The sequence below is a fragment of the Neodiprion pinetum genome, chromosome 6, assembly GCF_021155775.2.
Source record: "Neodiprion pinetum isolate iyNeoPine1 chromosome 6, iyNeoPine1.2, whole genome shotgun sequence".
Classification (NCBI taxonomy): domain Eukaryota; kingdom Metazoa; phylum Arthropoda; class Insecta; order Hymenoptera; family Diprionidae; genus Neodiprion; species Neodiprion pinetum.
The window spans coordinates 3,912,694-3,939,872 of record NC_060237.1 but is presented as its reverse complement, the minus strand read 5'-3'; the positions used below and the strand labels follow the sequence as shown (position 1 = coordinate 3,939,872).

General features: G+C 44.7%; 1 protein-coding gene across 5 annotated transcripts in view; it reads left to right on the top strand.

Moving 5' to 3' along the window:
- The window catches only part of Ten-a (tenascin accessory), a 488,025-nt gene that overhangs the window by 210,216 nt on the left and 250,630 nt on the right, over window positions 1-27,179 (top strand). For all 5 annotated transcript variants that reach the window (XM_046630321.2, XM_046630325.2, XM_046630324.2 and 2 more), the window contains 3 exons: window positions 16,917-17,120; window positions 17,666-17,839; window positions 25,431-25,604. In XM_046630321.2, the coding sequence (XP_046486277.1) occupies window positions 16,917-17,120; window positions 17,666-17,839; window positions 25,431-25,604 (552 nt within the window). The remainder of the gene's footprint in view (window positions 1-16,916; window positions 17,121-17,665; window positions 17,840-25,430; window positions 25,605-27,179) is intronic.

Here is a 27,179-nt window from a genome sequence, read left to right as displayed (position 1 = left end):
ATGAAATAATGAAAACTGGTAATCCGTACCCATCTCATTTAAGTCGAGGCACAGCAGTGGTTAACTTTTCTCTTGTACATTATAACTTTTAGCTCGTTGTATAATTATTCTCTCTCTTACTTTCACTCCGCGAATATCGAAGTGAATCAATTACACTGTAGAGCCGTTAGGAATCATCGGCGATGTCTACTGAGGCGTAATTCAATTCCTCGCATTAAATTTCCCCTCCTTTGAAAACTTTGTCCTACCTTTTTAACGAAATGCTATGTACGCTGTCGGAAAAATTTAACTAAACGTAACGTTCCAGCCGGTCCACTTTACGTTCAAAATATTTATTCCATTATTGTTAGTAAATATAGCATTTAAATTGTCATATCAACAATTAATTTGTACTTGGTACTTTTTTTTTATATTACTTATTAATATATTAAAAAATGGTTAAATCGACACACAAATTTTAGTGGATCTGCTTGGACATTTCTTTTCTAACCATGTAGGGGTCCGTGTAACGCGCTCTGGTTGACGAAGCTCGAATGCAGAGCTTACATGAACGAGCGAGCAAGGCCACTTAACACTTATCTCATTGCGGGCGACACTCGAGCCCTTACAGTCGGAGGTACGGAGAGGTGTCAGAGAGAAAGAGAAAAAATGAGAGGATAGACGGAAAATTTCGGTCCCGCTTGAAGTCGGCTGTGTTCTTTGAAAGAGCCCGTTCGCGGATGCAAAACGGTATCATCAATTACGCGTAACATCCAGCATCCCACGCCTCACCCCGCCTCATCGCCATCCCAAAATCCCGCTCGTAGCATTGAAATATTTCACTGGATTAAACGGAAAAAGTAAGCTTAATGATTAACGAGCAGTGCCGTTTCCATCTACGATTTTAGTGACGCGCGTTTATAGGCGAGAGGGGGCGGTATTTTTTAACCTGAGATCACCGCGCGTACAATGTTAATTTTTTCAATTTTGATTTGTTCTGTTACCCCAAATTATTATAGGTAAACCATGCGAATTCATCTTCGTGTTAAAGTGCCTGATTTTCGTGTGGCTATAGATCTGATTTAATATTCATTATCTAAAGTCCTGTACAAACGAAGGTCTTATCTCAAGTTCAGTGATCAGTCGTGAGTTTCGATGTCGAACGAAGAGAAACATCGGGGTAGTTTCCGATCTCCGAGGACTGTTTCGGCCGCTCTCCTTCTCACCCTGTCCTCACCCCACGGGAATTTTGGGGATAAAAAAGCATCACGGATACATTGGTGGCCTCAGAAATCGTACACGATTTCGCGCCATCGATGCTTGTGCTATCACGTGCCTCGGTGGAGGAGGCGTCGAGCCCAGGGTGGTTCGAGACGGAGGCTGGACTCTGGACCAGTGGTAATCGACGAGCAGTGGATTGGAACAAATGCAGCCAGACGCGGGTGAGCCGTCGAAGGGTTGGTCGGCTGGTTGTTTGGTTCGTTGCTTGGTACCCTCGGAGGGTACGTCCGTGGAGGGTGGAAGAGTTTCAGTTGGGTTGCTACTCGCGCCGGGATCCCGGTACGTCGCATTAATTGAGTCCCAGACTCGTCCCTCTTTTGACCGACGCTATATTTCAACACATGTGAACACGCTCGCGAGTATCACCCTTCTTTAGGTGTACCCTCTTCCTCCTCCTCTTCCTCCTCCTCTTATTCCCAGGCGCACTTTGTCTGCCCCGGGTGCCGGATCCATGATTGGAGCCTGGATGGACTCGGGTTGACGTTAATGGGGTGCCTGATGGTCGGTGTCTGGTGTCTTGAGTCTGGTGTTTCGTGCCCGTGTCCGATGCGGACCTTGAATCATTCCTGTCATAAAAAAAAAAAAAAAAAAAACTGGTACGACGTACCGCATAATTGGATCCATCCTCGTGGAGCTAAAAAAGCACCAAAGAGGTTGATCGATGCGCAAGAGCAATTCTTCTCCGTTGATCTACGCGTTTGAGCTAGCCTCATGTGTCTATTCGCGTCGATAATTCAAGAAGCTGAATTTTTGATTCAACGACGTCAATTTCGAATCACCAGCGAATGGAAAATAACGAAATTGTCTATCCGTCGACGAGGAGTGCTTTGCGCACTTTGGAGGTAAAATTTTGCGGTCCGAATCCGTCGAGAGGGCAGGTCGTAATGAATTCCTAGCCCGGGAGACTACACGGGTGACTGGAATAATGAAATGTATTAATCACTCGGCGGAGACAACGTGGCGGAAAATATACACAACCGCCTCCGGACAAGCGTGTGATTCATCAGCGGCAACTGTCGACAAACGGCCCATTTTATATATTAGAGAGGTTGGTACGCGAGTGCCGTGTACATACAGCTATACACCCACCCACTCGGAGTTTGCTTTATACCCCAAATTAACTCCGGGGATCATCCGACTTCAAGGGCGCCGCCTGATCCTCACAAAAGACACGTCAATGGGAACAGTCGCTTTTTTCTTTCTCCACGTTGCAGGGTATAAAAGGCAAGTATGGCAATCGCCAGCGGGATGATCATGGACGTTCCTCAGGGTGGGGCGCAAATGACAACTGATGATGCCGATTGGTAGTGAGCTTGTGAGGAACGGCACGGTGCGTGAATTTTTTCGCGCTGAATTTCAACGCGCTGGCGTCACTTTTCCACGTAAGTAACAGAAAAACTTTCAGTTCTCAACGCGAGAGTGAAGATCAAATGACAGCTATTAATATCCGGCTGTCCGGGTTCGCCGGGGATCAAGTGGACATAATACCGTCAGGTCGTTACATTCTCGACGTTACACGTCACGTTTCGACACCTGATCTTCTCGCTCGGCAAAATATTATCTACCCCTTGGAAAAAGTAACGAAGGATGTTTGTTTTTCCTCGGAAAGAACCTACCACCACCTTTCATCCGCTGACTTTCGAGTAATCATCCCTTTGCGGTCCGCTGAGTTTTCGACTGGATTGACTGGAAATTGACACTGACTTAAACCGATAAACATGTGTGGATCTGGGATAAGGCAGAAAAAAACGAGTATGGCAAAAAAGAGAAGGCGCGGTCTATTCATGCCCCTGAAGCTGCAATCGCATCTGTCTCCTATTCGCGAAATAGCTGTACGACACAATACAGTAGCTTTCTATCCGAACCATTTCTCAAAAGCTGGTTATCCATACGTGGTTGCACACGCGGATCGCAGAGTATTCATTCGAAACGTATTTCGACCGGGTTCCTAGACACTCAGGCACCCGTGACGCTGCAAGAGATACGATGGAGACGGGAAAACACGTTCCAGGTTGCATCGTCGTTTGTAAATTCTTCAAGTGAGAGCCACTTAACCCTCTTTCTCGAGGTAAACTGCTCTCAGACTCCCTCTCCGTTTCCAGTGCTCGCTCCAGTATCGCTCGCTAACAAATTCGATTTCGATGCATTCTGCAGTGGCGCTCCTGACCGTTTGGGTTATCGACCGATAAAATTTTCGCGACGCGCCAGATCTTCTTCATCCACTTTCTCGTTTCTACGTGAACCGTGATGCATCCGCTTCCGCTTGTTCTTCGGTACAACCTTGGAGATCAGCTGATGATGAATGCAACCCGGAACGGTAAACTTTACCTGGTGAAGACGGCTTATCGCGTTTGTTATATCCTGCTGGCAAAGGACGGATCACCCGCGGACCACGGTCGCTGGTATCTGCAACTTTTGCACGTCCCTTTTAGCACGTGACCGCAACTCAGTTGCTGCGGCTTGACATTGCCGAGAACCAGGCGATATTCAGAAATTATCAATGCCGTGCTGCTCCACTGGAGGATTTGGAACACCGAGGGGGAAGTGAACGCTGGAGGGTATGAAAGGCACGGAGGGTGGAAAAAAAGGTATATACATAGGTATATACTATACATGACAAGAGGCAGAGCGAACTCGCGCGATTTGACATCTCCGTAATGCCTTTTTAAAGAGGGCATAAAATATGAGAAAATTACATCTGCATGGAAATCGGCGAGTGGAAAGTTGCCTCCTACGCGAGAACGCCACGCTGCCGCCGACAGGAATATTGGAGAAAAAGTGTCAGTCCCGCGCGCATATATTTGTATGACGAAAATTTTTCCCTATACGTAACATCCGCCTTTTATATGTTACACGCGAAATATTAATTACACCGGTCAGATGACCACTGGAGATGGAAATTACAAATTTAGGTGTTCGTCTAGTATTACAGCCGATGAAGTTAATCGCGCACGAAGTGTCGTACTTTACAGATCGAGGTTCAGTGTTCATTCGTATCGAGGATAGACACGACTCTGTAAATGCAGTGATCATGTTTCCTGGAGGAGTGAAAAAAGGAAGAAGATTAAGAATAAGAAGAGGAAGAATAAGGAGACAAGGAGAAGTGAAAAAGGAAAAGGAAAAGGAAGCAGTTACCGTAAAGAGGTCAGGTAAGCCGCAGACTTGATCCGTGCGGATGTCGACGTGTGGCACTCGCTAAAAGCCCAACGTTGGTGGCTTTTGACGTCACTCTAAAAGACGGGATCAGTCTGCTCCACTAATGGCGAGACGCTTCCGCATACATCGAGTAAACTCACTCTGGTAGCGGCGGGGGGTAACCTCGGGATATCCTGCTGGAGTGAGTGGCAATGCGTGGGAAAATGAATCTACAACGAGTAAAATGGCCGAGGAAGAGTATAGCTAATTCCTGTAATAGACGGGATCTTATCAGAGACGTAATTGCTTTTCGAACTTCATTATCCGTCACCGGGATATGCTAGGCTATGCATGTGCCGCTTAACTTTTCCTCAGTTAATTCAGTCAGACGCATCCCCTGAGCCGCTAATTTTGCTAAGCGGTGAACGGAGTCTATCTTATACTCCCATTTCTCAACAAGGATACAAAAACTTTGGCACAACGCACATTTGAATGAGTTACCGTTGAGAACGGCGTGTTAAGGCGGCAATCCAAATGTCCAACGGTCAGAACTCTTCCGCTCGTTCTGTTTAACTTCCAACGCGATCCGCGAACGTCTTGGAATCCATTTATACCCAATTCGTCCACGCGATTTGTTTAACCGTCGCACTTTAGCACAGATCTCAGATTTCTGGCCCGGAAAGTGGTTCCCGGTTCTTCGACACCGTTCAGTCGCTAATTATCACGCCTGAACGGCGATGTGGCTGCGAAATGCGGCCGTTGGTTACCTCCAGGCTTAATCATAGACAACGGCGAATCGACCGCAACCGTTGTTCCGCGAGCCCCCGATGCGATGCATCCATTATATCATCCCCGGTGCAGGGTGCAAGATAGGGCTGCTCGGTTAGGCTTGTAGAGAGTATCGTAACGCCTATACCTGCCGACCATACTTGGCCAGGTTACTACGTTACTACGGCCGCAACACGAGCCCTCACCACGCTTAACGCGTCACCACGTCCGTATATCATTCATAAACTGCAACCACACTGCACCGTTTGCTCCTGCTGCTACAGCAGCCAGTCAGCCCCCAAATTCCGGCCAGATTTTCACCCTCCGATTGGGTACGTAACGTTGCTTCGAAATCCGGAAACGGTGCATGCCTCTTCTCCCAATTCCATCGGCCTTTCTTTATCGAATCATTGTCTACGACTGCCGACTATAACTTGAACTTACCGTAGTTCGACAGCTGCCAGACTAATCACAGGTCTTGGTCACTCGGCGTTGTCGAGGAGTTGCTGGGCGCTCACCGGACAGAACGGACTTCGCGTTATCAATTCAGAAGGTATAAGGCTAAACTCCGACGGAGTTTGCTGGTCTGCATGTACATGTATAAAGAAGCGGATAGAGGTTGACGGCTTACGTGCAGAGTTCATCCTTTTATTAAACCATCAGGGATCAACGTTACCTCATGCAGTCGGCACATTCTTTGTTCGCCGTTAGCGTTCACCTAACTTTTTTCAGGTGCACGGGGTGTACCCACGTCACAGGTGCGCTTTTAAATTTAGCTCGTAATTGCGAACAGCGTTCACCCACGGTGTTGCATTATGGGTGACACTTGTGTGCGCAACGATGTAGACGGGTTTCCTCTGTGTAGCGTTTTCATACACGTTTCCATGGACGCGGCTGACTGCGTTGCCAGATCAAAGCTGTTAATTTTGGGGAGAGAAACCGTGGTGATCCACGTCGTTCCTTCATTTACCAGCTGTGGTCCCGTTCATCATTACGTCGATATATGCGTAGGTATGTGCGGCTGGGATTGGAACGGTGGTGTAACTCGGTATTCACAAAGGTTTCCTACCGGTAAAGCGCCGAGCTGAAACCACCCGTCGATCGGTGTCAACCGTTCAACAGCCTGCACCGTACATCGAGTGTCACAGTGTCGCGTCGAATGGAATATTGGCTGGCACACTGTTATAGTACCTCCAGAACGTGATCACAGAGACGGACGTCAGGCCAGCCAACTTGGCCTCACCCGTTTAACGCTTTGCCTATCCAATCCATCGGATCGAATCGAATCGAAGTTGGTTGGTGGCTGGGTTTATCGGACATTTGCACTTCCGAAAACCCCGTCACGTCGTGCCAATGCCCAGTCATCTTCTCACCCTCCAACGACGAAACTCGTTGCAACTTTGACACGCTGCAGGTGTAGTTGACGCTTGATTCTTAATTCTATTATTATTTTACTCGGAGTCAGAGCGGAGCTTTCGGAATTTTCGAAGAGCGTTCTTTGAAAATTTCCTGCTCGTAGAGATAGCGGGACGCGTATCTTTCGGGGGAAATGGGCTTTCCAAAGCGGCACTGCCGGTCCTCTTTTTCAAACGAAACGTGGTCACTAATAATTTTCATAACCCACAACGGCCGTTTTACCCTCCACTTAATATTCGGGACTATAACCGTTAAGCTGGATGTGCTTGGCGCGAGCGAATCTTATCTTCTGCAATATCTTTCTCTCTCTCTCAAATTCCCTTCCCTTCGTCCGGATGCACGTTCCCCGAACCACGTACCGCTCTTGGTCTCGGGACGAACCGACTTTCGTCTCTCTGTTCCTCTACTTTGCAGAATAAACTAATCGCGTTGCTCGGTAAAGTAAAGCGTTTGAATCGAAAGAAAACAGAGGTCAACTAACGATTCTACGACTATCTATTTACACTTTTGAACACAGTCCGCTGGATGCCTCTGTGTGCTTTAGAATCATTATAAAGCCCGGCACCGTGTCGCTCTAAAACTAATCTGCACAGCTCTCACCAAGTTTGTTGCCACGTTATGAGAGATGCGAATTGCAACGTATTGTGACTGAAACACCCGCCATGCAGAAACGTACGCGTGTCGCAAACGATAAACCCTGAACACCGCAGCCAATTTGCATTAATCTATTCCTCCCTCTCGGCAAAATATGATGGTAAAATCTAATATTCACTTCTGGGTGAATTTTAAGGATCAGGTGAAACAGGTTAACGGAAAAATCAACTATTTTACCATAATGAAACCATTTTTTTTTTCTTCTACTTTTTTTCCCCGTTTCCAGAACTAATAAAGCCTGCAGTTCTCGGTGTGATCTCAAGTTTACCAGCGACCGAGTCAGGTGAATATGCTCGGAGACGAAAGCCACACGAGAGTGTAACACCGTTTAATTTAACGGGGTCTCGATTGTTTTGCTAGCATAAAAGATCCCGCCTGAACCCCGGCAGCTCGAGCGAAGTCTCATTTAGCCCTTCTGTAGCCACGTATTCCGAGCAGAGAGTAATTTCATTAATTATGTTTATTTTAACACGCGGCAGGGACTGTCGAGCACTGCGTGTTTAGGCTAACCAAGTACAACAAAAGCAGATCTCTCGGCATTTGTAGGGAAATGTCAAGATTACGTCCCACTTCAGAGAGAATACCAGAGAAGAGAGAAAACACACGTTTCATTTCGTTATATTATGTGTACGTATCTTCTCGATTCTTGACACTGATTTCCAACATTTTAGACGAGAAAGAGCGAAGAGATCACTGAGGTTAGAAGGCGAGTGCGTTTCCCGTAGTGTCCGACCGAAACACGATTTTCAGTCGAAACAGATTTAAAATTTCGTTAAATTTTTATTACAGCCTGAAATCTAGTGTTTAATCATGCTTTGTAACAGATTATTAGATCAGAGTAAATAAAAGACATTAATTTATCGGGAATTAATTTTATTTTTGGAATGCAACATAGGTACAAAATTAATTTCCCGACACGAAAGGAACGCTAATTTCAGCCGAGCCAAAGTTTCGGTCAATTTTTCGGTTCTAAACTCGAAAACTTGGATTGGTCTTTAGTTACCCATTTTCTACGGGCCACTTCTTCAGCTCCACCATGCACGTAACGTATACCTGGAGGGGTTATAACTTATACCTAGAGAGGCCGTGGTCACTCAATAATGCAACTCTGGCAGCCGACGCAGGAGAACCAGGGTCCTGTGTGTATACCTGGAGCGGTGTATAAGTCGTGATTAACATTTGACGGGATGGGGGTAAATGGAAAGGGCAACGGGGTGTCGGCGAGGGGGTTCAGAGCGGTCGGACTGACCGTTGCAAAAGCAGGGGAGAATGCGAGTGAGGCGGACACGACGAGTACAAGGTATGGAAGCCTGCAAGGTTTCATTGTCCAGTCGGTTAATTATTCGTAAAGGAAATTAATCCCCCTTCTTGAAATAATTTATTATCCCTAACCAGCGAACGCTACACGAGCAAGAATTATTCAGTTAACAGCGTTTCTCATAACTCGCAAAATTGTATTTCCCTACCCGGCAGCACTTTGCCTCCGCGCTTATATACTTTGACCACCGACGAAAGCTACGGCCGCTCGTATGGGACTCCTCTCGTTTTACTTACCATAGAATCTCTTGGGGGCTAATTGATTCGCGAGATGTTACGATCGTTTAAGCGCTGGTCGATTGTAAAGGGGGTTGTTTTTCTGTCCCCAGATATTCGTTGCTTTCTTTTTTTTTTTTTTTTTCTCTCTTATCTCTGTTTTTCAATGCCCGTTATATTATCAATTTCACTTTTCTTTTTTTTTTACCATCGCTTAATGTTAATTCTGCTTTGTTTTCTTCCCTTTCTTTTTCTCCCCCGACCAATCACTCGATCAGTGAACACTCTCTACAGAACCCGAGCGACGACGCCGCGGTAACATTCGTTAGTTTACCAAGTGGCTTCATCAATATCGCGTTATAATGGACAGGTACAAATGGGGCCGATTTGTTCGCGTCTAGGGATCGATCAGGAAAATCCATCCGGCCTCGCTCCGAGTGTGATTGAAACAGTACTTTGCTTCCACTCGGAGTTTCGTATTTTACACCTGTAGATGCAGACGCTTTTCATCCACAAGGCGATGTCCAGGTGTTTGGGGGAAAATCGAATCGTGCGTGCGCAATAAAATTTCGGGCCTCGCTCGCCCGCCCCGTGGTAATATGCGTAACACAAAACTATCGACTTGCTCGTATTTCACAGGACGGTGGTTCCGGCGGACTAGTTTAATGCGCGAGCGATAGGCAACGTCCGTCCGCATAATACCGGCGTTAGAACTAAAAATACGCCACGGCTGAGTTTTCGCCACGTACTTAATTCTGTATTTTTGAAAATAAAATGAGAAAGAAAGAAGTAACTCACTGAACGAAATTCCTCTTTCGTTCCACACTTATGCGCGATGATTTGCTTCACGCGAACCAACGACTTACATTTGTTATAATTCTATAAATACGCGAAAAGGCGAGACAGCTGATTCATGGAATAATCAACCTTGTGTACAAATTGTAGATAAATTATACATGAATTTCCCGCAAAGATCGTTTCCATACTTTCGATTTAACCAGTAGAATGAAATGAACGTATAAGTAGCGGTTGAAGGCAGTTCGATCTTCGATTACCCGTACCTAGATTTTTTTTATTTTTTTATTTATCATCCTCTTCCCTTCATTTCGGTTTACGGAAGAGTGATTTTTCCATCCTGTAAGCAGTCAGGGCGGAAGTCGTATATATCCGAACGATCGGTGAGCTTGTTGCGGTAATGCGAAAAGTTTTTACGTCACCAGTTAACAAAACTGCATTATATATGCATATACCTATATCGTGGATGCGAATGCAATGCGTGGGGATATATATTTCCTGTTTCGCAAACTAATACGCGGCGGCAAAGGGAGAAGGAGCGGTGGGGGGGTGAGGGGTGGGGTTGCTAGGGGGTGCTGAGACCCTGTAACTGCAGAATGGGATTCGGCAATGCCGCACGGGCCTTATAGTCTACATATATACATAGTATATATAGGTGTGTGTGTGTGTGTGTATATATATATATATATATATATATATATATATATATATATATATATATATATATATATATATATATATATATGTATGTATACATACGTATATACCCAGGTTTATTCAGCTACACAGCGAAAGCGGAATGTTTTTATTTTTCTCTTTCTCCGCATTTCCGTTCCCTCCTCCCTTATTCCCTCCCGTCTCTTCCGTTGTTATTTTTTACCTTTGTTTCTTCTTTGTTTTTTCCTTTTTTTTTCGTTTTTGTTTTTCTCTATCTCTCTCTCTCTCACTCTCTCTGTTTCTCTACTCTTGCCTCTTTTTTCGACGTTTTTATTCTCGCTTTAGTTTTATTTACGTTCCACACTTTCGCCGTTATCCTACACACCGTGTGTCGTTGTTCACCCTCAGAACAATTCTTTCTCGTTTCGAGGCTATTGTGTATTCGGACACGTGTATGTACTTGCTTTTGCATGTGCGTGGGTGCGTGTCTCTCCGTTGGCTGCAGCGACGACTCGTTGAGATGTAAATTCGATATTTGTATTTACATACCGTTAATTGAGTGAAAATGAACGCAGAAATCAAATTGTTACCTCGGTGCCGGTAAAATTCGCGTTATATGTCTCGAAACGCAATGGTTGTTTATTTACTTTTTCTTTGTTTTCCCCCGCACTCTTCTCTCTTTCGTACAACCTTACGGATTTTTTATACACCGTCGTTGTTATTCTTATTATTGGAACCAATAGTTAATCCTTTTTACGTTATAGCCTTAGAAACAAAATATTATTATAATGAAAAATTGCCAACGCTCTGGTGACTTTTTAAAAGACAAAAAGATTTGTAAGTCAATCGAGAGTATCGAATTGGTTGTGTGAGAAATAATGGTGGGGTAAGAAACTCTGGAAGTACGCGGAGTCAGCTGGGGTTGATGGCCGAAGGAAGTCTTCGCACGCAAACCGGACTGTTTCCGAATGTCCCTGGTTATTGCCGAAAAAAGCCAACTCCCGGTTTCATTACTGTACACATATATTTCGAGGAGGGTCTGCACCGCTTCTTCTCCCGTCATCCTTTCCCGTTTGCGGTCATACTCCATACAGCGGATCAAATTGACCGTGCGTGGAATTATGTTTATGACTTCTTTACACACGTTGCATACGTGGATATTTTGATGGCGGAAAAATTGCCGGGTAAAGACTGAAACAGTAACGGTATCTCGGTACAGCAGGGAAATATTTCTCAAGTGAAATAATCGTTTTGAGCATTCTTCCGATGTAGGTATGAAGTATATCGCGAAAAACGGAATGAAACTGAAAAAACAAACACATGTGTGTGTATATACATATTGGGTACGAAGAAGGAAAGAATGAGGAGGAAGAGCGGGTGGTGAAACAACAATTTTGAAATATCACGAGAAACCAACCCCCGCGCAATAATAAACTGAAAATAATATCGAAATAAAGATCTTAACTCCGAGCCACGTGGGGTGGGGGGAGCGAAGTTCGGGGGTTTGCAAACTTTTCTCATAACTTTGTTATCCGACCAGGAAATAATTGTACTACCTTGTATGCAGCCCCTCCGTACACCGTTTCTCATTCCCCCTCCTTTTATCACCGCGGGTATAGACCGACGTAGGTACTTTATTTGCGGGGTTTTATTCTCATGATTTTTATTCCCCGTCTTGAAGGGGATTGCGCTGATTATTAGTTGGCCATACGATTCATCCCGCACACAATGGTTCTAGGGATTGACAAAATTTGCTTAAAAATTCAGGAACACCGACGTACGCACATCGCACAATATTCTTTTTCAAACATCGTACGATTTCTGTTGCGTGCTTAATTATAATCCAGGAAACAAATCACCCTCGGTTTCGGTTGGCAGACTCATTTCGAGGCGCTGTAACGGAAGTGAAAGACAAGCGTCTTTTGTTTTTTTTTTTTTTTCTCTTTTCGAGTCAAAAACCACCCTCCTTGTAAGTGACATCGGCGTTGTTTCTTCCGCGGCGTGGGTGGAAAAGGGATCGAGCCACCTATCTATACCTGCCTTTTCTCCAGAGGCGAACGGCGAGCGAACAAACTCATATGATCCGGGAACACAGAGACTGCGTTATATAGCCTTCGCTTGTTTCCCGGGGGGGTTTAAAATGGTAATTCCTTCGGTGCAGGGGAGCCGTCCCGACGCTCGCCGGCCTCGCCGGATCCAGGACGGGACGCCAGGATGATCCTGCATGCCATCCCCTTTCACTCCCGTGCAGGCAATGTTGCCAGTGACAGAAGCCGGGTTTCTGATCCGACATTTAATTTGCGTCACCCTCCTCGCCCTTCGCCTTCCCTCTCCGCCCCTCTCAAAAATTGCTTTTCCCCCGCCCCCTTCGACTCCCTGCACGTCGAGTGACCCGAAGACGAGAAAGTAACTCGGAAAGGGATTGATTGATATCAGATAAAATAAAAAAAATAATGATAAAAAAATGAAATGAAATTAAAAAATTTTAAAATACGAGGTGATTGCGAAGAGCTCTTGTTTTCAAAATCGGCACTGATCACTCGATTCGTCGACGTTTGTTTCTACCTCGGCGAATATGATCCTTCTCTTCCACACAATTTTACAATTTTACTTTACGACCACTCAGGCTCTGATTGTGCAAAAAATTAGCCTGAGATCAAAGTGAATTGAACAGGATCCAAGTGGCTTCTTTGTATCCTTTGCCTGCTGGCCATATAATAACAATAATAATAATAATAATAATAATATCTTTGCACAAATGCAATGAAAACATTTCTCCACCCCGGGGTTAGAGGCGTACGAACACACACGCGCGAACATCGACAAGCCAGTTCTCATCAGCGGTTGTTCCCCGAACGAGCATCGGCTTATTAAGACCCTACACCAGATGTGTACGGAAAATAGGGGTGAGAAGGGCGCGGTGATTCTTCCGTCAAAGAGCCCGCCCCAGGGAAGCGCCGCGCGGTTCCTTCCGGGAGAAAAACGACATTTTTCACCTGTTGAAAGTTTGTCATATTTATTTATTTTTTTTTCTCTTTTAATGCTTCACCTTTTCTCGCGAATGGCTTCGGTCCTGGATTTCAGGATCGCAGACTACTAGGAATTAGCTTTTTGCTTACGTGAATTATTTAAACGCGGAGGAAAGATGATCCGATTTTGACATTTAATTAATTAATCTCTTACTCCCCGCCTCGACGCGGCATTCTTATTATACTTATGCAGGTCTCGGGGTTTGATATTCGTCGTTGATCTGGTATAATCCACAGGGGTGAATCCGGGCCTCGATGTTGTCTTTGCCGGTACAGCAGAGGTGGTGAACTTTTCGTTTTACTCATCGTCGGAGGCTCGGATTAAAAGTTTCGATTAAACGGACCGGAGCGTAGAAGAGGAAGTCATATATTTACTTGGCGAAGAGAGAAAAGGAGCCAGAAGTAACCGGCTCTTAATTTAATTATAACTTATTCAGGGGCTCGGAATCTCCGGGATTCTTCCGGGTCGCTCCAGGGTCGAGATTGCTGCTCGGCTTCCCTCCTCTCAAAAATTACAAACAACGGGATCCAAAAATGTGTGCACAAACATGTTTTTCGCACGTTCAATCTTCGTCATTGAACAAACTTTCGATCACTAGTGAAAAATACTAACGGAAATTTTTTTTTTATACACTTATCATACGTGTTTTATATAAGTCAACTTTTTAGCTTTCGGAAATTTGCTAATATCCCAAAAAACCATCAATTATTTTTCCCAGCAGAGTAAAAGAATTATAAATTCGGTAAGAAATCTGTCGCATCAACGTTCATTGTTTAAGGGTCGAACGTGCGGCGCCGTGTATTGCATCATTGATTCATTTTAGTTTTCTAAACCGTTTCTGATTTTTTCTTTTCCCGCCATAGAGGGGAGAAAATTGTCATAGTACGTATCTTCCTCCCGCAGCCGATACAATTTTATATGCCCCATTCCGCGAGTTAAATGGCGAGGAAGCCTGACCATTGCATACCAACAACACGGCGGCGAGATACTCGAAAAGTCGTTGGGTTTCAGCGGTACTCGGGCAGTTCCTTGGCGTGTTTGCGTATATCCCACAACTCGAGGGAAATTGGTAGAAGCAAGTTTGTCGGGTTACTTCGAGACACATTCGAATCCTTATGGATTTGAAAATTCAATAAATAAAGTCGGAATGACGGAGGACGGCCATAACGCAATTACCAACGGGGTTGATGCGGGGCTTCAGGTTTGCCCCTCGGCCCCCCGTCCTCGCGTCCCCGGGTGCCTGGGGTGGCAAGATTGAATATGAAAGTTTAATGCCAGTAATATCAGCGCCGCCGCCCCCGACCACGCGGACTCTCCGCCGCCCCCAGACGTACGTTTCGGCCTTCACGTTGCTCGCATAGCGGCCCAACCCCGTGCCGAAACTATAACCGTCGCAACGAAATATAGCTATGTGTGTCATATTTACGCCACCACGCAGGACAGCGAATAGAAATGCGAAAAATTGGTAAATGTGCAGGAAATTGCGGGTTCGAAATCAACCCGCTCACGTCGAGTTTCGCCAAGGGGTTGATACCGTTGGATTTTGATTTGGGTACGACGCGCGTTTCCGACGTTAAAATTTCACCGCTAACGCCCGCGTCGCGTCCTCGTCAGCTGACCCGCGAAATTTCACTTTCAACCCTCGGTCAGCAGGGCTGAGGGCTCTTCGCTCGAATCGAGCGGTGGATTGAAACTGTCGGTTAGAATATTCCTGAGCGTCGAACCACGCGCGTTATCGCGTGTTAAAAATCTGGATGATATAAATCGTGGGAGGCTAGTAGTTTAACGGCTATTATACAGTCGATGAATAAAACCCGGCTTCTTGACTGGGTAATTCTCATCATTAATTGGCGTATAATTCTTCGCTGCAAGGAGGTGGGTTCTAATTTTCTGTTAAATTTCCTCTCGCCTAGAGGGGGGGGGGCGAGCGGCGAGGGGCGGCGGGAGACAATGGGGGCCGAAACCAGAGACTCGGTATGGCGGGCTACGGTTACAGTTTACACCATTACATCGTCGAGGGTGGGATCAGAAAGGGTTCGAGAGGATTGGATCTTGTCTGTAATTAATGAGGAAAGTTTTACAAATAGCCCGGGGCATCGTCACTAAACGCCTTAGCAAAACCCCAGCGGTGGGTTTTCCTCCCCCCTCCAACCCCTATTTTGTTAGCGAAACATTTTTTCATCGGCAGGGTGATTTCTGATTGACAACTTTTTCTTTGATCGAACGATTTTTTTAAGATTGAAATATAACTGTTGCATGCTTTTCTAACAGTGAGGGTAAAATCATTGTGCAAGTACAATCGCATCGGTGTTATCTTTGCAGTGAAGTGAATTCAGAATTTAATATTTCTCTGGGAGGATTTATCGGTCGCATCGTTCGGATGTTAGGTGAAGAGAAGAAAACTGTTTTAAAAAAGATTCTCGGTGTACGAATCTGAGCTCAATGAAGAAAAATTTCTAATTTAAGAAAAGATTTTATTATTAGAACGTTCGGAATAATTGAACACTAGTATTTTTAACCGAATTGCAATGTTTTTGAGCTCATGTATTGTTCTCTTTGATCGATATCTACAAATCATCTGAAGTAACTTTAAGAAATCTCACATTATGGACCAGCTAAAACGTGGGATTATTATTATTGACTAACATTTGTCGCACCGTACTAACGAAAATCTATTTTTATCCACTCTGGAGATGACTATGCGTGAAAAATTGCAAGCTATCTCTACATGGCGAACAAAACGTGCAGAAAAATAAAAAATATCGTTGTAATAATAAAATTGTATCTCAAATTGTTAATATCTTAGCTCGTGTTATTCAAATTTAATCATATTCATTTCCGATACATATAAAGGTTGTTTTTCTCGTCGAGTTCACTATCATCAGCGCAAATAACACTTATGTGGACAATTCATCCTCCAGTCCGCCCAAAATTCTGTTGGTACATCCCAGACTCAATCATCATCCCTTCGATCCCTCCATTTCTCCATCCACGCGGTCTCTCTCCTCTTTCTTGTACATTTATATCTCGAAGAAAACTGACGAAAACCCGTGTCCGCAAGTAGTTGGGTATAAGGATCAATATGTCCGTCCCGTAAAGAGCGGGCGAGATAGCTATCAGTTGTCGCTCGGTAAGAGAGTGAGAGAGAAAGAGAAAGAGAGAGAAAGAGAGAGAGAGAGAGAGAGAGAGAGAGAGAGCGGCAGGGGTTGCCGGAGAGTAGATTCGGCGAACGACGTCGTTGGAAGGAAGTCCGAGCTGGGGCGACTCATCGTCAGAGAGTGGAGAAACCGGGTGACCGGATCTAACCGTGCACTCGACTCCTGGATTTGATCACACTTATTTCCACGGAAGATATCCCGGCACCGCGTTCCCTGCTCTTCCCTTTCTCTGCTGCGGTGTTATTCCGAGTGCACCGATCATCCGGGTTTACTACCCTTTAGCTCGGCCGATTCCCGCGGGAGTCTTCTCCCGGGTATAAAAGTAACTCCGGAAGACGCTGTGCGACTTCACGCGACGCTCGCGCTGCAGGGAAATTCGAGGGTACCTGACAAATACCGCAAAACGACCGGATTCGGGGGCGGAAAATTTGTTTTAAAAAATTGACGAAAACAGGGGAATCGCAACTCGATTTCTGTCCATTCAACGCGCTTCTCTTTTCTCTGTTCCAGGCGCCGCTGATCGGTCATATCGCACCGGATCCGACACGGAGGGCGCCGCGACGACGGATAATCCGACGACCCCCTTCCCGACGCCGCCGCCGACCTTGACCCCCAATCATCGGCAGGCATCCCCGTTTCCTTTGGAGAGCACAAATTCGCGTCGGCATCACTACAACGGGTCCGCGATGTCGGACAGGTCACGTAGCGGAAACGGTGAGAATCGACTCCGGCTTTTTACCCGCTTCTTATCCACGCTTTTCTCACGCGCGCCTTAAGTGCCATATTTTCTTGGCTTTTTTTTTTTTTTCACTCCCAACAGGGAAGCCAAAAGGTGAGCGCGCATCTTTATCCCCGCGGGGAACGCCGGTAAAATTGCTAGTATTATACTATATACATATAATATTACGTGTGTAAGGTTTTGCAAACTTTTCCAAATCCGCGGATTATTCCGGACGGTTTCTCCCTGCTTTTCTGCAACCCGGGGAGCAGACTCGCTTCGGTTGATATGGGACGTTTTCTGAACCGGTGCAGCTCAACGCGAATTCACCCCGTTGCGTCGGATCGTTTGTCGTTTCAGTCGTTACGCAAGCTTGAAATAAGCTCCTGCACAGCCGGGCCAATTTTCTCGTACAATAACACGTTCCGACACACATTGGTTACATATGTTCTCAATCCGTGCGATGCGGGAATAAAGATTGACATTTTTTTGGTTTCTCTTTTTCCGCTCCTATTCTTATTCTCGAATTTCGTACTTTCAGGCGAAACTGTATACGCTGCACCGACAAAGAAAAACAACTCCGCTGCCGGCGGCACTCTCAATCGACGTAATCGCCGAGGACACGCCAGTGCTTTAAGCAGCAGCTCGACCGCGAGCAGCGACAGATCAGAGGCCGTTTTTCCCGACGAACATTCTCGCATGCACCTCAACAACGGTAAGTCGAGCTTTTTTTCACCATTCGCGAAGGCAGCAAGCTACAAGTTCGTTGTCCGTTGTCTATCCGTAAACATCCCGATCCCACTCGTCAAGTCACACACGAAAATCACAATCATCGTCATCGTCATTGCTCATGTCAGGACTTCGTAAAACGAGATCATAACAACTTTCTCATTTTCTTGTATGAAAATCTTCGATCGCTTTAACATGGTATTTTGTTAACTCAATTCAGAGGAAAGGGTTTGTCTGTGAAATAATTTAGGTACGTAATAAATGGTCTCAAAATGATATTGTTTCACGATGTTGTTCCATTTTTATTTTACTCGAAAGTTCCGATGGTTACATGGTTTTTCCAATAAACTCGTACACGTATAATGGATATATTTATATTAGATACGTGTAACGAAACGGACATGCGCATCAACAAGTCCTTCCATCGGTTCATGTTCGCCATTGGTATGGTAATAAGTGCATCATCGGTTCCCACATTTCCTTAATAACATTTCACTGAAACGTAATGAAAAAACAACTGTCACGTATGGTGTACCTGACAATTAAAAGACGTCCGCGATCACTCAGCACGCAAGTTTTCGTTATGCTCGTTAAAAGGTCGGGAATTATCGAAAACCGGTGCACATTTAGCGAATCGTGCATGGTTGCACAAAATTTGTAAATAGCGAGCCCCGAGGTGCGTCTCCGACGTGAAATTGTCGTTCGTTCGTCCGGTGGAACTGGCACGTCGGCCATGTTGCTGCTTTGGTTCGCAAGTGGGTAACTGAGTTACCAGTTACCCCGTGGTCAGGCTGGTTAACGGGGGTCACTGGAAAGTTAGTCGGTACCAGTCCATTGTTTTGGAACGCCGAGAGTATTTAGACCTCCCCGTACGTCCCTCCGTCTCTCGCGAATATCTCTCGTTATCTCGCGCGGCCCTCTTCTGACGCGGCTTTCCACGGTCTCCAAAGGTAACGCAGTTTTGAACCACCGGATGAACAAGTTACTCGTGGGTACCCGTCGCTGACGTACATTCACGACCCGGTAGCTCTTTGGGTGCATGTATGTATGTATGTTGAACTTTTAAACGCATTTGACTGGATCTCGTTTGCTGCTAGGCGACACCTTATAGTATGTCTGCAGACACTCGAAGCCTGGAGTTAAACCCGTAGCCGTGCAGCTCGTTTCGACGACACTCCGGATTTGCTATTACGAGATCAATTAGCTGCTAATGCACGATTCTTCGTCGTCTTCGAAGGATAATTCAGTTGATCCCAATGAAACGAGGGAAAAAAGAAAGGCGTTAGTTTCAACCGTTAAAACTCCATTCGGATGTAATGTGCGTCAGAAGCGTAAGGGTGGTAATCTGTAACGAGAATTAGCCTCGGTCCGTGAATGTCAGGCGTAATCGGAAACCGGTAAGAGAATTGAACTTGACGGAATCCCGTTTCCGGTAATTGTTTGGATCGCATGACCTGTCTCCCCGTGGGGAAGTGGACGAAGGTTCAGTCCGCTCTCTAACGAAGGTATAGCTTGGTACCTACCTCCTACCTACCTACCTACGGTACCTACGTCTATTAGCAAATGGCTTTCGGTCTTCCCAGACAAAGCTTACCAACGTTAAACCGATGTCCTCACTGTTCGAGGCTAGGGAACCCTGGGAAAATCAGATTAGACGCGGTCAACGGGGACGAACGTTGATACCGTCGCGGTGCATGGTACCTACCTCGATGTTACAGATGGTTGGGCACTTCGCGTTTAGTTTACCCGGCGCTACTTCTCTCCGATCCTATTGAATTATCCGGACTCGTGTATAATGCTGAATCGGGTTTGAGATCTGAGCGTTAACACAGTATGCATATTGGACAACATATGTAACGCAGACGCGTAACGCACTCTATAAGACATAGCGTATTTCTCCGCACGGAGTGGCGACAAAAACTGCTGCAATGTAACATATCAATCGCAAATACTCCTGTTTACCGCGACTAGCGCACAATGACGGCTGTTATATGATTCCGACCGGGTCATTAGAGGAGATAATAAAATATTTCAAGTGCATATCTGACCTCAGGGAACAGCTATAGATTTCCACTGTATCTATCGGTGCGCATATTTGTACCTGGGTCAGTGCCAACACCCTCGATTGAACTGCTCGTTGATACGATTCACCCATCGTCGAGAACAGCTTTGAAAATCTGTCTTGAATTCGGTTCATAAAACTGAATCGATAACCTGTTCAATAAACTTTAGAAGATGATTCGTTTACTTGCTCGAAAAGAAAAAATTTCCCAGATCGAACTTCCACCCTTGTTTTTGTCTAATATCCGTACATACAAATGCCTCGAAAGTTAGGAATGGAACACGGACGGTGACGTATTCGAATAATCGCAGCCGTCACTCCTCGTGGAAATACAATCTGCAGACATCTCCATAAATACGTATAACGCAATCCTTCTCAAGGGGGGGAGATACACCCTTGCGTCAAGTAACCGTCCACCTTGCAGAGGTCCATCGGTGCGGGGAAGCGTTTCTGGGCTGCGGTTTCTCTGACCAACCCTGGACGAGCCGAAGGGGAGTAGGATGAGGAGGGGAGAAAGAGAGGGTGATGAGAGGGAGTTTCGGGAGCATCGAGGTGTCAGTGGGATGCCCGGTGGCGTCACCACCCTTAATTGGCTCCGTGATTACGGGCTTCCGATTCGCCGAGCACCGTATGCAGCAGCGGGACGCTCACTTCGCCAACCGAGCTCATTGCGGGGCACTCGCTAAATCAAGTTCGCACGGGGACGCGAGAGAATTGGCGCGAAACACGGGGCTGGAACTCGTACTCGTCCGCAACCCCCGCGCCTCGCCCCTTCGATTAGGCTGACTTTTATTCGATTATTATACTCGGGACGGGGGCGGCGAAACCTCCGATACAAAATCTACTCCGCCACTTTTCGAGTGACGATCGCTACCACCGTCCTCTGTTACCGGTTTTCCACGGTTTCGAAGCCACCCTCGGCTATACCCAACCCCAAAAATGTCACGCAACTTGAAACGTGACTCGACGTTTGTGCACGTCCGCATCAATTGCCAGCTACGCGTATAGTGGAGTTGAGTTTCCTTCGATCTTCATGCTCGCCGGGGGTTAAAACGTTGAATTATCGGCGATGAGGAAAGGGTTGCAATTTCGATTTATCGAGGACGCGATAGTCTGTTTCGTAGAATTACAAAATGTGTAAGAGGTGTGTTGAAAAATAAAATGTTGAAATATTATATTATAACTCGCAGACTTCTGACGATTCCATATTTTCGTATTCTTTAATTTACGGCATTTCATAATTTCCCGTTTCCCCCCGCAATTCCATGCTTTTGGCTTCTGGATTTCTGTCCGATATTCTCTTTTTTCGGTTTCCAAATTCGACGTCGTTCAATGTAATTCGATGAAATTATTGTCCCGCGAGTAAGTTTCACAACTTTGTACGTTCTTCACGCGTGAACAATAACAGGAACATAATCCAGCAAGGGGCTAAAAATGTAGTAATGCAGTCTTTTTCCGTCCTTTTTTTTTTTTTTTTTTATCTTTCTCCCTTTCTTTTTTCTTCTTTTCACCGGGAGCACCGGCAGATGTCGACTGACCGTGCAATTACCTACAAATATTTTCAATCCTCGTAGAACGCGTGGAACAAGCTGTTCGTACGTGCGGGATTCAATAACGGCTCTATAGGAATACGTACCGTGTTTCGATACCCGCAGTAAAGTTATCCACAGCACACATTATAACCGCGACACGTATGTTCACGACAGAACCCGTACCTACCCCCTATCCCCCCCCCCCCCCCCCCCCCTCCTTCCTCCTCCTCCTCCTATTCACCAACGTTTCATGCGACTCAATTTAATTAAACAATTGTTATATGCGAATTATAATTGACTGGGCGTACAGGTGCGGTTGTGCCCCTCGTATGTACATATTCGACATTTTCTCTCTTATATTCATTATTGCTGTATAAGTATTAATTATATTTACTTCAGGAGAGTTTGATTTTGTTCCGACTTGATACATACCGCATACCTCATGGTGAAGCGCGTTATAATAATTTCTCGAAGTCTACGAATCAGATTTTCCTCATCGCATTATTTTTATCAAATTCATTCGAACGAAAAATCACCGCACCGTCATCGACACGCATGATTCGTATCATCACAAATTTCCCAGTTCTATTCCCCATTGAAATTGATTACACGAATTCGTGTTTCACTTCGGCCATTTGGAATTATGCATTTTCTGCACCCTTCGAAAAGCACAGCAAGCACATGGCACTAATCACTGTTCCTTTTTTTTTTCTTTTTCTCGCTCTCTTTTTCTCCTGCACAACAACCTCGCACACCAGGTCTGTCAAGGCCTTCGTACTTCACCGGTATGTATTTGCTGATGCAGAATACATGTACGATCACGTATACGTGTTTCGACGTGTGAAAGAGATATGTGGGAGGAAAAATGATTAGACGAATGAATCTTTTTTTTTTTTTTTTTTGTTAATTTCTTTTTTTCGCACGAAATTGAATGCCGTAGCAAGCCCGGCTATAATCTTCGGCACTGTACAGTCCGTTCTTCCGTATCGCCGACCGGAACGGACAAAATCCCATTTGAAATACCCCGTTTTCATTCTATCTGACAATTCAGTTTACAGATGTGTTTGTGTAGTACCTACATGCGTATGCTGCATAGAATTCTCGGATGTTTTGTTACGTTGTATGTGTGTATTTATAGATCGTATTAAGCGTAACGCAATGCATGCGGCAGGTCTCTATAAATAATAATTTAAATAATAATACACGTAATTGAATCGGTCGTATACGGTAATCGGGGAAGTTCGCAACACGCGCGTTCATTGAATGATCGACGATAATAGAACGCTGTTCGCTCTGTAGCTACACATAATATCGGTGAACGGTTATAATCGCATGCACACCTCTCTTTGCCGCAATCTGTATACGTATATATATATATATATGCGTCGAAACGGACCCGAGGTACGAATCTGTCCTGGACACGGTTCGTTTACTGTTCAGAACTATCAATTACTGCAGCTCCGATAATGACGTTTTCAACTAATGGCCGTTAAAATGGAAACAATAGAATCGACTTTTTTCCAATTCATAAATTTCGCTACGGTAGTTGCGTTTCAGTAGGTTTTCGCTCGGTTCCCCCGCATGCGGCGTCAATTCACTGCCGGGATTATCGAACTACGACAAACGTGTAGTATGTATTATCCGTAGGTACGTACACATATATGTAGAAAAACTGCAACGCACGATAAAAAGTCGCGGAAACGCACGGAAATTACGGGGGTTGTTTTATTTATTCTTTCAACCCCTGTTTTCGCGCCGCCCTTCTCTTTTTTTCTGTTTATTTTATCGCTCGCATAATCTACGCTCACAAACTTTTCAACCCGAAATTCAAATCTGCTGCAGCGATGAACTTCGGCCAGTCCATATATTCGGGGACAGTTTCGACCACTTACATTACCTATTGGTATAATGTGTATATACCGTGTTCCGTGGCCGATAACACTGATTTACAATAATGTCCACCGTTGTGTTATGTTAACGGCCGCTAATGGTTACACACGGCTTTAATTATCCTCGACGACCAAACTATCGCAACCTTTCTCTCTCCATTCCTCCTCCTCTTCCTCCTCCTCCCTCCTCCTCCCTCTCACTGTCGATGCTCGCGAGTCTCGAACAATTAAATCAGCGCAGTATATCGGGTTCGTTGATTCTCAATAACGCTGATGGATGGAATAACGTTGAGATTGGCTGGAATCAAGGCGTGATCGAACTTCCAAGAATCCAAAACTCACACCGTATCTTAATTGCAGTTATTAGGGAAGCTCGTGACCGCAATATTGGACGGCTGCATCTAGAAGCAGTGAATAGGGAAAAGCGAGATTTGTGTTTTTGCCTGCGTTATTGTTTTTCACGACAGTTCAGAATATTATATAATTATCGTCGCTACAGTGCGGCGGGTCATTAATGGTCACCGTCATCGATTCGCGACACGTTATTCACGCAGCTTACGACTCTAATGGTGCCCTAAAATCGCACATTACCCACGTATGACTCCACCCGCAGATTTTCCGAAACTACACGCCATTTCTGTCCGGCTAGAAACGCAGATCAGGTGCCATATGTCGCTAATTAATGAATTTTGAAAAACCCGGATTGACAAAAGGGTCGAAGATACGCTCGAGCATTCGAACTGTTATTTATGGCCACTATAACACGCTTGTGCGGTATTTACGACGTCTAGCCATCGGGAAAGAGGATGAAAACGGCGGATGGAGTGGCGGAAGTTTCACGGGTTGTTCGGAGCCGCTTATCAGAATTAGCTAATAGCTTTCGTAGGAATACGATGAGGCTTAGCATTAGCCTATACAGGCGATAAGCTGCAAATGTTTCGTTTCATTTTTATTTCTAGTCCGGAAAATACTCCGCGCACGTGAAATCTACGTTTGCCTTTTTTTTTTTTTTTTTTTTTTTGCATGTATAAGGATGAACTTGGCCAATATTTATCGCATGCGTATCTACGTAAATGGCAAAATATCGAAGCGAATAAGGTCAATCCATACAAAACGGATTCGTAGAGTTTAGCGCCGATTATTGAATTGATCGGCGTTGCCTGTTTCAATTTACTCGCAACGCATGGAAATAATCAGCTGACTGTTGTTATTTTGTATGCTTGTCCTGTACTCTGTGCCTTAGATAATTATACATGTCGTTGATTCAATCAACCATAAATCGTGTCATTTATACCGATCCGTCTTTATTGTAAATCCTTTCTAAATAAATGCACTCGATTCAATAACTGGTACCGTTTACACTGCGATATCTTTTACACGATAGAAACACAATAAACGTTAGAATTATTTTTTAATCTCCAGAATTATAGATCAGGGGTAGCTTGTTTATCATTTCCGGACTATTCCTGATTTTATTTTATTTCTTTCATTGCGTTAGAAAAGTTTTTATTTCTTGAATAAAATTGAGTGCAATTAAGAAAACAAAAAAAAAAAATAGTAATTCGTAATTGGTTCTTTCAAATTTGACAAATTCAAGACACGTAATATCCTGAAATCGATTGACGAGGGTTTAAATGATTAGAGACATCGAACCTGACGTCGAGTTAGAACAAACGTGTCCTTACAGTTTCTTACAATTTCTGGATCCTTGAGGCAAAATGAAAACGACAGATAATTGAGCGTCGGATTGACGTACCTGTACTTTGTAAATAAAAAAAAAAGCGAGCGTCGTGTATATGTACGTACGTATAATGTACACGAGAGTTCAGAGTTAAAGTCAATCGTCTAAAAGGCAGAGTCGCGACGACTCGCCTTGGGACGGGAAAAACTATTAAACTGTAGATACGGTTCCTCGGGTTCGAGACACATACGTGCCCCACATATCTCGGAAGACGCGTTGTATACAACCGCGCAAAAAATTACGCGACAAGATCGGGAAAGGAAAAACACTTACCAAGGCTCCGAGAACTCGCGAAAAATTTAAGGGCGATGTTTTTCACGATTATAAAAAAGAAGTTATGGTTGCCTGTGCAGACACCGGCGGTGATTCACCCCCGGAACCAGCTCCCCCTGAAGTTCCACCACGGGGCCCTTCCCTCCATGCCACCCACACCCTTCGAGCACAACAGGTCCGAAACGGTTGTCCACCGAACGCCACTGCCGGATATGCCATTCCGCCGGAACAAGTTCAGTCCGAAAACTATCAAGGTAAGTTTGTAGAGAAAACGAACTTGCCGAGAGATCATGATTTTCCTGTTGTTGGCGGACATTAAAGGTTGTTCCTTCGTTTTTTCTTCTTTTTTTTTTTGCCGTTCATTATTTCTCCTCAGCTGCGTGAGGGTTTAATCCCGGGGGGAAAACATAATCGCGGTGATAACGATTTGCATCGTTTTGTATTATCCGTGAGGAATTTTTTACAGAAAATTTATAGCGTAAAAAACGAATATGGTAGAAACGACAAATGGAAAAGCGTTTGAGCGGCGAGGATCGCGTTATTTGGTCGGAATTTCGTTTCGGTTGGTATAGAATTTTTAACGCACCGTCGAACTTGAAAATAGGAAAGGTAGGAAAGGTATGTAAACGTAAAGCAGGGTATAAAACACGTGCGGATAGTTTTCATCCGGTTCAAACGGTTGTATATCTGTACATTTGTTGTATATAATACGAATTTTCCGTTTGCAGGCTTCCATATGTTAAATGAACGTTTGCGCACCGTTTGCTCCGCGATTTGGCTTATCGAAAATGCATTTCAATAGATTTTCGGTAAGCGCATGCACAGCATTACCGGCTGTTCAACCTGCACCTCGAAATTCTATTGGTGTTAAATTTACTCCCACGAATTTGATTTTCCACACCGTTTTTTCCCCATGCTGTGAATTTTCAAAAATTCACGCGACACTTTTGCTATTCACATGCGATGTTTGAGGCTTTCTTGTTACAATTTAAGAACCAATAATTCATAACTACTTTCCACTTTAAGTGAATTATCGTAAGAAAATGCTGAGACTTGAATAAATCAATACGTGTGCATTGACTCGATAATTTTCAATCAATTTCACGTCCATTATTCACGAGGCTTACAAGGACCAAACATTTTCACTGAGTATTTCAATCCCCGATTCTCTGTTCTAAATTATTTAAAATAAAATTCGTTTTCAAACTATAATTTAAATTTGAACCTTATTATATTTGGCACCCTATTTCGTTTATATTTCTCCAAGTATGCGTTTAGGATTACTATTGTTTTTTCGAGTGATAGCAACGACGTAATTAAGCCAAAAAAAAGAGAGACCTGTCCATTACAAATGAATATGAATTTAACTACTAGGTATAAATGAAGGTACACAGAGCCCAAGGTTGACTATTTTTATTTTTTTTTAAATCCCTCTTGCACGGCCACTAATTCCACAAAAATATCCTTTGACCTAGGTCAGCGTCCATACATCGTTATCGGGTGTAGAAAATTATCGTGTTAAATTTACTTCTGTTTTTGTTCCTCTTCTTTCGTGCTCCGCCGACACGTTCCGCGATGCATTTTCACCCGAGTAAACACGAAATCACGTTTGGGGAGAAAAACTGGTTATGCATGTATGCCGTGCCTGGCTGTAGGTATCCACCTACCGGCACTTGCAGCGTTAAACCATCGAAAAATCATGCCTTTGAATATTCAACGAGGGATCGAAATTCAAATATTGAGGGAACGTGTACACGGATAGGCGTGTTGCGGCAAATCATTATATTGGCCGGATGAAACGATTGGTTTGTAACACAAAAATCGTGGTT